Consider the following 12,862-nt stretch of genomic DNA (forward strand, 5'->3'; position numbering starts at 1 on the left):
GTTATTAGTATTCCTTCAGCTTTTATAAAGTCTTCATGTACTCTAAGTATCTCTTCTTAACTTGCACATGGCCTTAACTTTCTGCTTCCACTTTTGAAGATGCATTCAACTTCTTTCATTTCCTGCCCCTGTGTTTGTGCTCTCCCAGTCTCTGAAATGTTGGGGCCATCGCCGGCTCTGGGAATGCTGCTCACATTGACTGTTACAGATCATTAACAGGGTGTATCATGGGCATAAAATACACTTGAAATAACTAATTGCTGGTTGATGGTTTCTCATCTCAGGCTAGCCCTGGACTCTCATCACAGGCAAGCCTCCTACCAGGATTCGGGCTTGGGACATTGTTCAGGCGCAGTCTCTTCCTGTCAGAAATATCGCCCTCGCCTAGAAAGAAGGTCCAAGAGACAGTTTGGCTGTGTCAGAACCACACAGAACAGTGGCCTTTCTCGACTCGTCCCATGGGCACAGTAGTGATTTGGCCTTCCCAGTGCAGTTAAAAAATAATCAGGAAACAGTGCTCTTTGATGAGACTCACTTCATCTTATCTAAATTATATGAGTCTTTGTTCCTGTTTGCCCCCAAAACATGTTTTCTCTTCCTTAAATGACCTGGAGTGGTAGGAAATGCTTCAGATAAAAGAACCTGCCCTGTCCTGGTTCCCCACTCTTCTTCTCATTTAATACGGTCCTGGAAACTCTGCTTAGCCTTCCAGTTGGACAGAATTGTTTATCTCATGGCCTGCAGGCTCCATGCAGCTTTGGTCCCTGACATCTCCTTGCCCACCTCTAAGAGGAGCAGAGAAGGGAAGTAGCATTTTCTGGAAATGAGCTCCAAGGAAGGCTGTTGGAGCCCCCGAGTGCTACCCCACAGAGAGCTGTGGAGAGGGCTGCCCTCTACAGGTTATCTGATGAGCTGGCCTCTAATTCCCAGGGTCAGAGACTTGGGCTGAGTTTCTCTCCGTTCTGCTTGTCCAGCTAATTCCATCTATTTCAGCCTTCCCATCCTTTTCCGTCTCGTTTAAGCTCTCCTGAGACAAGGGATCATAGAGTCCAAGCTATAAAATATGTATCACAAACCTAGGGGATGGAAAGAACGCTGTGAACCTCAGCATTTTAAAAACTAAGGACTCACGCTTTGAAGACGAGAAGTGTTGTTCGGATGCTCTGAATCAGTGTGTGTGTGCACAGCATTGCGTATGCACAGAAAGTCACCTGTAGGCTGGGAGAGGGGCTTTCTAACCCTGCCTATCTGGCGATCCACTCTCAGAGATTCTGATTTAGTAGATCTGGGCTAGGGCCCAGGACCTGGATTTTTAACAAGCTTCTGGAATGATTCTCGTGCAGGTGGTCTGGGGATGCTGCTCTGAGAAATGCTGCTGTAAGTCAAAGAAAAGGGCAGGGAAATTATACACCCTAAGCAGAAATCCCTATTTGTTTTATGCGTGAGTCTGAGTGACTTCCTAAAATGGCTGGCTGAGAGACACCCAAATCTAACGTCTTACCTTACCTTTACGTATGCCGAGTTTGGTTCATCTTTGGGAATATAACCTAGTCTGGCCAAGAAGCAGGAATACAGGCTTCTAAATGTGCTGTGCCCTGACACGTGGCCCCGCTGGAAAGGTGACTATACAAAGAGATAGGGGCATGTCAATAACAATACGTCTGCCTTTTGTGCAGTAGTGGACTTCTTCCTTAACTATGGAACTATGTGCCACAGAATTTAACTGAGAAAAATTTTAGTAGATTTGAGAGAAAGACCCTAGAATGAGATGGCGAAATAGCTGAAGAATCCACATGTTAGGGATTGGATTCAGAGACCTTACAGCAGTGTTGCTCAAAGAGTGGGTCCAATAGCCACCCATCTCATGGTCTCTTGGGCTCCTCCCCAGACCTACTGGAACAGAATCTTTGGTGGGAGATGATCAGGAACCTACAGTTTAAGCAAGCTTCATGGGTGATATGTGTATATTAAGGTTCAGGAACTGATGTCAGAGAGACGACCGGGTGCCAAGAGGAGGGAGAGAGTCAGCTGGAGTCATACAGCCAGTTTCATGCAGAGCCGAGTTGGCACTCCTGTCTGCCAACCCCCACCCTCAGTGTTCTGCTCCGCGCGCTGCCCTGAGACCTCTCATTGGCTTTCCTTGAGGCCTGGGCCCATGGGCAGTCTTTCCTTTCACGGCAGATGTGAGTCCACTCCAACATCTCGGAGCAGGCTGTGTGCCGGCCATGCAGCAGATGGCCGCCTGGGACCCGAGAGAGGAGCACCTCCAGTCCAGCAGAATTTTCCGTTGCTTTGAGCACCCAGAGATTTGGGATCCGGCAGTCACACTCAAAAGCAAGGTTTCTAGCTCTGTAGACTTTCTTACATCTCTCACAACCTAGTTAGAGATCTGAGTGGGAGGAAAGTGGTTCAGGGTCTGCCCCATGTGTGTGCACAAGCGAGGGAACAAGAAGGGAGTAGCCACACTTCAGACAGGAGGCAGATGGTGTCCGTGATGAAGAGACACATGCACAGTTGCCCAAGGGCAGGAGAAAGGCCAGCGAGAGCCAGAGCTGAGCTGGTAATAAAGAGACAGCCTGGACAGAGCTGGTGAGGGAGCCACATTCTGAGTGGGGCAATCCCAAGCTTATTCTTCCCATTCCTGCAAGCAGAATGGCCAGTGCAGAGGAGAGAGCAGCATGCTGCCTGAGTCGCTGATGTTCTGGGGGCTGTGGGGGAGGAGGGGGGCGCGACCACTCAGGTGCCCTGGTGCTCAGAGGAGCTGCTGGCACAGCAAGGGCAGCTCTGTGTCGGGCCAGGGAAGCAGAATGAATCCTTTACAGCGGGTCTTTGCTGTAAAGCCCAGTTGCAGTGACTTTATACCTTTTATATAAGACTGTTTTAAAAAACGGCCTGTCTTAATCCTTTCTTATTCAAATATATCTCTAAGCGTTCTTTCATGTTTTTTTCTGGCAGAGATGGTCAGTCAGCAGGGTGGAACTGGGGAAGAGGGGGTAGGAAGAAGCCTGCCCCCCCTTCCTCGCTCCCACAGTTATCAAGTGCTTTCTTTCAGCCTGATGCTGTGGGCCGCACGCTAGGTTTGGGGGAGGACAGAAAGCAAGATCAGGAAGATGCAGATCGGTGGGGGAGACAGAGACGCTCGAGCACCCCCGCCCTCCCTCCTGGTATTACAGGGCTGTGGTAGAGGTGGGTACAAGGTGCTCTGAACACAGAGCAGGAGGGGCACTCCTTCTGCTGAGAACTTGAGGAGAAGCTTCACAGAGGAGTGACTTTGAAAAGAAAAGAAGAAGAAAATGTCAAGTATTTTGCAGAAAATAATTAAGAGAACATGCTTGATGTGACAATGAAATCGAGAAAAGAAAGAAAGACAATTAAAGAGAGGTAGGAATAAGAAGGAACGAGAGAAGAGAAGTGAAGGAAAGGAGCACCGTAGCAGTGAGGCTTTTCCACGCGCCAGCACCCTTCAGGCAGTGGTCGGAGGGGCTGTTTCTCCTGGGGCCGCCGAGGCAGGTGACCTGGCTCCCCTCCCCCCTCTCAGGCCCGGCCACCTACAGGCCCTTCAGAGGCTGGGGCCGATTATCTGGTTTCTCCTGCACCCGGCCCAGCACGGTGCTGCCCCATAGTAACAGTGCAATAAACGTTCATTTGCCTGATGACAGAAATCCCTGATCAAGGCCCCAGAGGGTGCCATGAGCCAGGAGGGGAAGTGGCCGAGGGCAAGTCTCGGGAGACAGCTGACTCACACTTCCCAATTCCTTTCCCGTCCGTGGTTTTGATTTCCTCTTTCCCCGACTCTGTGGAGGCCGCAGACGGTATTTGTTCAGGGTTCTGTCTTTAAGGCATTGCGTGTGATCTGTACTCTTCTGTGGTGGGCCTTTGGGTATTGTTGCCGCTTATTAAACTGAAGGACCAGTGAGAAGGAATGTAGAACATCAAGCCAAGAGGACCCTCGTGGTTTTCTTTCAGGTAAAGTGGACTGGGTCTCGAGGAGAGCCATTAGAGCACAGGCACATCCTGGCGTCCAGTGGTTGGAACAGGGTTTTTGAAGAGGAAAGCCCATGTTGAGCTGCCTAGGCCTCTGGTACCTGATACAGCCCGTTTCTGTTTTTCAGGGGAGAATTTGGTTTGCGAGAGTACTCCGAAGTTAAGACTGTGACAGTAAAGATCCCCCAGAAGAACTCTTAAGATGGCCAAGAAGGAAGGTGAAGGCCAGCCTGCACGACTCTCCCCCTCTGCTTTCCCTGTGGGGCCCAGCTCTCAGGAATCCAAACTTGATACTCAGTCCTTACTTAAGATTTAAATGACAGCAGGTAGGCCAGGCCATTCGCTGCGTAAAGAAAGCAAGCCAGTTGGGCGTGGTTTCTTGGCACCCTGTGAGGGATCACCTTAACAGTACCAAACATTGGGGAACGTGGGATAAAGGCGCGAGGAGTAGCTGTGGGGCATACCCAGTATTTCTTTCTGGGGGGAGGGAGCTGTATTATTTGATGCCTTCTGTCACAAAGGACTTTGCTTGTGAGCAAAGGTAGCCTTTCCATTGTCTTCATTTCCCCCTTCCAGGCTCTCCCTGCTCACGCACCCCTCCCGCTCCTCCAAGGAGATCTCAGCTGAGCTCATCTGGGGCAGATGTTTGGGCCGGGAACAATTTTCCAAGGTTTTGCAGCCAAATTACCATTTCATGTCATCCATTTCTTCAAAGCAAAACATGAAATGGTTTTAGTTAGAGCCAGACCAGACTGAAAATGCCAGGAGCTGGTACACTGCAGATGTCCTAAGGAGAAAGAACTTGGGATATTCCTGACCCAGTCTGGCTTTCTTACATCCATATATAACAGGAGTGAAAGATCAGGAGATGGAGCTCCAGCGATCATTATGTGTAGTTCACAGCCTCGGAGCTCATCACTGCATGGTTTGAGGGGGTAAGAGAGAGGGATGTGTGTGTGTGTGTGCGCACACATCTGTGCGCGCGTGCATCTGTGCATTTAATTCCTTCTTGAGTATTCTGGAACAAGTCAGGGGGTGGGTTGTTTTTCATGGATTGATCTTTTCCAAAGCTTGTCTTTAAAATCAACCAAAAACTGATCTGAGCAGGCTTGAGAATTTGGAAAAAGGTAATGCTGGGTGCCTTGTAGAAATAATTCCATTTCCAGTACTGCTGACAATTCATACTAAATGAATTATCTCTGCAGTTGGAATCTATAGCTTCTTCCGCCTCCCACCCCCACCCCATCCCTGTCCCTGGTGCACGCCACCTCCCAGTCCCAGTGCTGTGGGTGTGACTTCAGCTTCCCATGCCCTAGGTCAACTGGCAGTAACCTTGGAAAATCTGGCCAGGCTCAGAGGTTTCCTTCTCCATTTGTAGAGTTCCGGTGTGCCACAACTGCCACGCTGCACCAGATCTCCACTTGTCACGCCCGTGGCTCGTCCACACACCACTCTTGCTCTTGGCCTCCCAAGGGGGAAGCATGAAGCAGGCTGGCTCCCTTTCCTCCAGCCACACGTTCCTCTTCTGCTTTCCACTGAAGGCTCCATCTCTGACATGGGCAGTGTCAGCTTCTTTTCCTTTTTCCCTCTTTCCAGCTGCCAAATCCAATTCGTTCTCTAACCTAGATGAAGATCATTTATTTAAAAGTACCAACATAACCTAGAATATATGAAATATGGGCAACACATATATAGCCTTCTGTATTTAACGGTTTTCTGCTTTCTAACCATACCGGTTTTCTATTTATAACCCTTGACTATTCATGATGTTTTAAAGAAACCTCTCCTTGCTGTTATTGACAAAGGACAGTGGCCAGATGCCTTGAGAGATGCCACATTTCTGAGTTCTTTCGTGTGAATGTCATGCTCTCCTCCTATAGCCTGTGTCCCAGTGAACATATCCATTAACCATCTAGTTACCTTTGAACTGCAATATAGAATGTGAAAATGAAGATTTATTTCTTTTAATTTACTTAAAAAAGAAACCTCTGTGCTAGCAATAAAGCATTTATATTGTGTACTCCTCGGGGTCATTTGGCTGTGTTTATCAGTGTCTTTGTGTCATACCGAGTCCATCTAGGTCCTTCTCTCAGCTGCTGGGCTTTTCAGGTATGTTGCTGCCTCTGGCTACTGAGCAGAATTTGGAGGGTATTCTTGCTGTAAGGTAAACAAGACCCTTATTTCTGACACTGTTTAAAATCCAGGCATACATACAGTTCTGTGTGGCAAACAAGTATAACCATGTATGAAACATATGAAATGACAATTTTCATCCAAAGGAGCCTCCGTGAAAGCTAACATGTAGAGGAGTCTTCAGGCCTGTTCTCACAAACATGGACCACGTGATGAGAGCTCACATTTGCTAATGGCATCTATCGGTAGCTTTATTTTTATTTACCGAAGTGGAACAAAGTCAAAAACTGACAACCTGATGTAATATTTTTGCAGCTGTAGAAAGGAAGCTGTACATGGTGACTATAGGACCAGCCAGAGCTTGTTTGCTTTCTGTGTGTTCTCAGGGTTGTGCTTTTGGAGAGCAGTTTCCACCCTTTAGACCTGCACATCCCCTCCTTCCAACCGTGCTTCCCCACCCAAGTCCTGGTCAAGTGAAGCAAAAACAAAAACTGATGACTTAGACACAAAGGAAGTGAGACCCGGGGAGAGACATGTTGCTCTGGACTGGGATTCCTTGCTCTGACTGCTGGTATCTTGTTCCTCAGAGGAACAAACTGGGCGTCGGAGAATGCCGTCCCTGGGGCATGGGGTGAACTCTGAAATGTAGGCTGTAGGCTTTCTGCGAATTTACCTCGTGTTCAATATTTCGGGCATCGGAGAGAAAATGAGAACAAGATGGACACAGAGTAATCATGTAAAAGTCCTTTGTTAGGTGCCAAGCAGAAGTTATAGATAGCAGGAATCCGGAATAAGGTAAGGCATAATTTGATAGTTCTTCAAAGCATAAAGTCCGTCAGACCTCATCCATTTATGATGCTGACATAAAGGAAAATGAAGAGAGATGGCATTTTAGGTGTCATTAATGAAACCAACACAGAGACACCAATTGGTGATTTGTCATCAGCACTACATAATTACAGTCTTTTTGTTAACCCCTGAGATTTTCATTGTACCTTTTCCTCCGAAACACCCTCAGTGCATTCATATTGACAGTGTCATTCTTTTTAATGACACTTTAGATAATAAAAGACAAAAATATTGCAATGTAGGGAGTAAAGAACAGAAAGGAACAGGGACTCTACTGGAGTGTGTCGTTAAAACAGGAAGGCACCCAAGAAAAGAGGACAGTCAGAGACAAGTGAATGGAAGAGGTGGGTTTTGAACAAGGCTTGAGGAAGGAATGTAATTTCAGTAGGCAAGGGAGGAAGAAGAAGGCAATCCTGCTCAAAGGAGTAACCTGCAGAGGCACAGAGGTGAGGGAGGCCAAGGCATGCTTTTGTGATAGGGGATGGACCAGCAAGAGCAGGTACCACGTGCTGTAACTTGGTCAGATGGGGGTCGGCCAGAGAGTTCCATGGCACTGCCCTGCCCCATGCTCCTGCCAGCCTCAGAGCTCACAAGTAGCACATGCTACATTCAGTTAGAAGAAACTAGAGCTGTATTTAGCTAGCTGAGGTCAGGGAGGAGGAAACTGTCCATGTAATAGATGTTAAAGAGTGAGTAGAATTTGGAAAGGTATGAAGAGGCGGGATAGCAAGACTGCTGGGAAAAAAAATCTCCCCACAGAATTTGTTAATGTCACATGGGCTGCATTCTTGGCAGGGGGAGGGGCACAAATAGAACAGAAATGCCCATTGTTACTTACATGTGTTTATATAGCTATTTATTCACTTTTCTAGGGGGTTTTTTTGTTGTTGTTGTTTTTTTTTGGTTGACTAGTATCCCAGAAATATTTAGTCAGCAACAACAATGCTTAAAGTATAACAGAAAAAATGAAAACAACAAAATCACATGAATTAAAAAGCAAGAGTAAAGGAAAAAACAAAACCACGGTGAGAAACGAATGCAGCCAAAATGAGACCAGAAAATACACATTCTACAAAGTCCTATCATCACTCATCTTAGGGAAATCTGATAATCTAGTGAGAGAAGAGCCAACACTGCAGGCCAGTGATCCTAAGAAGTTAACCTCCCTTCCTCCCTCCTGTCCTCTCCCCTTCCCTACCTCCACAAATGTTTACTATGCCAGATGCTGGCACAGGTGCTGGGATACAGAGCGGGCCAGGCATGGCTACTGCCCTCGTGAAGCTCATGGTCTCATATGGCAACTCAGAGCCAAGAGTTGGTAGTTTGCTTTGCTATCTCGCTGTAACTCCTTGCCAGGCACATACATTCAATTTATGGAAGGATAATGTAGAACCTTTTCCAGGTCCTCTTGGTAATCCAGAGTGACAACTTTGCACACAGAAATAGCCGATTAGCAACATCGCAGAGTGAAAAGCATCAGAGGGTCAGGGAAGTGATCAGAAGTCCTCACTTGAAGTCCCTTATTGGCCCTTTGCAAGTTGTGTGTCTTTGCGTAAGTCACTTAACTTTCATGGGCCTCCACTTCCTCCTCTGTAGGATCCAGATGATCATTCCTGCCCTGCCTACCTCACAACGTTGTGTGAGGATTAAACAACATCATGGATGATGTATCTCTTCTGTTGGTCTGAGACGTCATGCTGCACACATACAACTCTAAACAACTACAAAAAGTGCAAACAAAATGACTCTGTTGCTTCGCTGCTCAGTCCATAGGACATCAGAATCCATCATTTCTCATCCAGTGTTGAGGCCATCGTGTAGAAGCTGACTCTTTAGGGTGCGTTTCCTGTGGTTTCCAGGAGGCCTCCTTTCCCAAAGGTGGACCTCATCTGAACTCCTCAAGCCAGCTGGGAGTAAGGCGGTGAATGCAGCTCCAACTGTTCCCCAGGTTTTGGTTGTGTATATTCAGTACATTGTTCCGACATTCTATAGGGTGATTACAAGACCTCCAAGCTCTGGCCCGACTGTCTGTGCCACCCTGAATGTTTTACACAACAACCGCTCCTCAGTGGGGACCAGCTGGGAGTGGGAATGCAGGGAAGTCCACTCTGGAAAGGCATGAAGTCCTCTTCCTAAACATGTACATTGTCTAATCCTCATTTGGTTATTGGACAGATTAAAGGGAAAATCAGCCTGCCGTTTAGCCTTTGATGTGGAACTCTTGGATAATGTTTCCTTTGGCCATTTATGTAGCAAGGAGGAACTTGAAACCAGCATGGCCCAGGCGCCATTACTGCTGGAGCAGGAACGCCTCTGAATGGTTTCAAGGTCTTTTAGCCCTGCTTTTTTGGTTTGTTTCTCAAGAGCAGGTCCCTGTCCTCCTTCTCGTGAAATGAAACGTATGTTATTTGCCAAGTCGGCTCGAGTTGACTAATTTCGTTTACTACATGGTTTTGTTACCGACCCTCCCAAGTCAGTCCCCAACAAGGATCTTCCTGCCCCGTGTCGTCCGAACCAACAGAATGAGACTGAGTTAGGTTTAGAAGCAAAGGGAACTCTGTTCTTTGATCAGAGAAGGGAAAGGTGCGGGCTCCGACTCTGGAGTCCAAGCCCTCCCCCGACATGCCATGGGCGGGCTGGGGCTGCTTTACAGGGATCCTATCAGCTGGGAGGGGGTGGGGTTCTAGGGTGGGGTGGGGCGCAGGCGCAGGCTCAGGCGCAGTTCAGGGCTCCAGATCTCAGTGCCTGGGGCAGCGTTTCTACGCACAGCCCGCCGCCGCCGCCGCCGCCGTCGCCATCTTGAATTGCAGTGTTGCGCGTGGCGCTTCAGCTCACGACCCGGAGCTGACGTGCTGGGCGCCGCCGTTTCGCACTAGGAGCTCTGGTGTGAAGGGCCGGGTGAGAGGCCTCTGCACGCGGCCCCCTCTAAGCAAGAGCAACCAGACTAAGCACCAAGAAAAAGAAAAAAGGTTAGGCTTTATTTTATTACCCAAACTCTATTTTTATTTCCTGGGAATGGTTAATGGGCTTTGCCGGTGACAAGTCCCTCCTCTGTCTTTTGTCCTGCTCTTCAGTCTTTTTTTTTTTCTTTTTTTGCGGTACGCGGGCCCCTCACTGTTGTGGCCTCTCCCGTAGCGGAGCACAGGCTCCGGACGCTCAGGCTCAGCGGCCATGGCTCACGGGCCCAGCCGCTCCGCGGCATGTGGGATCCTCACGGACCGGGGCACGAACCCGTGTCCCCTGCATCGGCAGGCGGACTCTCAACCACTGCGCCACCAGGGAAGCCCTCGTGTTAGTCTTTTAAATTCAGATCTCACACACTAATTCCGGAAAGGGAAGCCTGTTAGTAACATGAAGAGTTTCTCCAGTGGCCAAAGGAGCAGAATCCTAAAGTGTTCCACAGCTCACCAGCTGTGTGCCCTTGGAAAATCAGTTAGCCATCCCAACCCTCAGTTTCCTGACATGGAAAATGGGGTGATAAAATTATCTACCTCACACAGTTGTTGTAAGAGTGGAACAAGAAAGTACATGTAGGGGCTTCCCTGGTGGCGCAGTGGTTGAGAGTCCGCCTGCCGATGCAGGGGACACGGGTTCGTGCCCCGGTCTGGGAAGATCCCACATGTCGCGGAGCGGCTGGGCCCGTGAGCCATGGCCGCTGAGCCTGCGCGTCCGGAGCCTATGCTCCGCAACGGGAGAGGCCGCAGCAGTGAGAGGCCCGCGTACCGCAAAAAAAGAAAGAAAGTACATGTAAAGTGCTGAATAGTTCCCATTGTAAGAGCGCAAAAAAAAAAAAAGAAAAGAAAAAAAAATTAGCAACTATTAAAAATGAATAAATATGTAAGTATTCACTAGCGCTATAGTCCCAAAGAAGGTGTAAATCTCACTTTCCCTCGGCCTTGGTCTAGCACATTGGGGCTTTGGGTTCTTGTGCAGAAGCCAGGCAGGAGGACACCTGTGTTAGATGGTGGGATTGGAACTAGGAATCTTGGTGAATGCTGGGAAGCTGGAAGGATAATCACCATTTAAAATCACATCGGTGCCCAGTCAGTTTTGCTGAGTCACCGAGATCTAAGGATTTCTTAACACAGAGGATATCATGGCTCCTGTTTGTTTAAAAGCACAGGTAGCAAGAAGAGGCACAGGGTTGAGAGAGGCCAGTGTTAACCCAGAAGGGGGTTTTACCACCTTGTGCTGAATAAATGTCAGCTGTATTGACGTTATTATTTTATTATATATAGTAACAAAATAATAGAATATTATTAAATTATTATTGTTGTTGTCATTGTTCTCTAATTCAAGGAACATGGTGGCTTTTTTGCCTGGGAGGGGAATCACTTGTCTGGTTTGGATATATAAATTGAAGCCCAGCAGTGATTCTCAGGAAGGGGATGGTAACCCCTATGGAAGAGTGACAATCTGAAAGATCTCTTCCCTGAAGCTACAAAGTATGACTGTCTGCAAGTTCTTGGCCCTTTCAGAGGAGCTCAGGCCCAGATGTTGGAAACAGGAACCCTGTCCCAAGCAGGGACCTAGATCAAATCAGCTAAGCCTAAAGGGCCACAGAGAGCAAACCTGAAAAATGCCCAGAACACATTCTTCTGCTGCCTGTTTGTCTGTTTCATTCCCACAAGAAACTGTTATTCTTACAAACTGGTTACAAGGCTTACCCACAAGAAGAATCAGTAACCTTAAAGAACCTAGGGAAAATAAAACCACCCTGGAAACTCAATCCCAAGGGCTGGGCTTGGGGCATGATGACCCAGGATTCTGATTTGCCTTTTTTTTTCTTTTCCTTCTCAAAGATAACAAATAAATTAATGCACAAAGCCACATCCATATTGGAAACACTTGTCTTTTTTTTTTTTTTTTTTTCCACTTAACGCTCAGAGACATCAAGGGCTTTGTAATAAATAAGCTTGTCAGGAATTCTTTTCAGGAAACTCAACCACAGTTTTAGTCTTGTCTATTCAACACATTGTTCAGAAATGTTTTGGTAACCTTTAAAGTCCTACTCTAGGAGAGAGGTTCCCATACCCTTCAATTAAATTTTTTCCTATTTTGAAGGTCATTAAGACTTCGGAAGATATTCTTGTACGTGAGTTTGAGTCATGAATCCGTGTCCTCAGCTGAAGAGGCAGGAAGGTCCACGCTTGTGAGGAGAACGTTCCACAGAGCCACCAAGTTGTGCTGTTCCAGGCCCTTCCTGGTTAGGAAGGAGAGCCGGGGGGTGTTGGACACAGCTGCCAACTAGCGAGGGCTCACTGGTGTGGGGGGCTCCATCTGCTGTGATAGATGCCAGGGTGTGAACAGACCTAAAGCAATGAGGGTGGGGGACCTGTGCCACGAGAAGGCTATGAGAAACCCTGAAGTAGGGAGTTGTTTCTCCCACTCTGCCAAAACCTGGTCGTAACAGGGACTCAAACAGATATTTGGATACCCGCGTTCACAGTAGTGTTATTTACAGTAAAGACAGAAGCAGTCCAAGTGTCCTTGAATGGGTAAACAAAATGTGCTACATACATACAATGGAATATTATTCAGCCTTTAAAAAGGAAGGACATTCTGACATGTTACAATATGGATGAACCTTAAAGACATTGTACTAAGTGAAATCAGCCAGTCACAAAAGGAAAAAGATTGCGTGATTCCACTTATACGAGGTACCAGAATAGTCAAATCCATAGAGATGGAAAGTAGAATAGCAGTTGCTGGCAGTGGGGGAGGAGGAAATGTGGAGTTATTATTTAATGGGTTCAGAGTTTCAGCTGGAAAGGATGAAAAAGTTCTGGAGATGGATGGTGGTATTGATTGCACAATTATGAATGTATTTATTGCCACTAAACTATACACTTTAAAATGGTTAAAATGGTACATTTTATGTTATGTATATTTTACC

General features: G+C 47.4%; 1 protein-coding gene across 1 annotated transcript in view; it reads left to right on the top strand.

Moving 5' to 3' along the window:
- The window catches only part of ALDH1A2 (aldehyde dehydrogenase 1 family member A2), a 95,771-nt gene extending 89,786 nt beyond the window's left edge, over positions 1 to 5,985 (top strand). Inside the window, exon 13 of the mRNA XM_022579608.2 lies at positions 4,113 to 5,985. Within this exon, the coding sequence (XP_022435316.1) occupies positions 4,113 to 4,185 (73 nt within the window). The 3' untranslated portion in view covers positions 4,186 to 5,985. The remainder of the gene's footprint in view (positions 1 to 4,112) is intronic.
- Positions 5,986 to 12,862: the final 6,877 nt, after the last annotated feature.

This window comes from Delphinapterus leucas, chromosome 2, assembly GCF_059928025.1.
Source record: "Delphinapterus leucas isolate spDelLeu-1000000601 "Yukka" chromosome 2, BTC_Dleu_Yukka2, whole genome shotgun sequence".
NCBI classification, from domain to species: domain Eukaryota; kingdom Metazoa; phylum Chordata; class Mammalia; order Artiodactyla; family Monodontidae; genus Delphinapterus; species Delphinapterus leucas.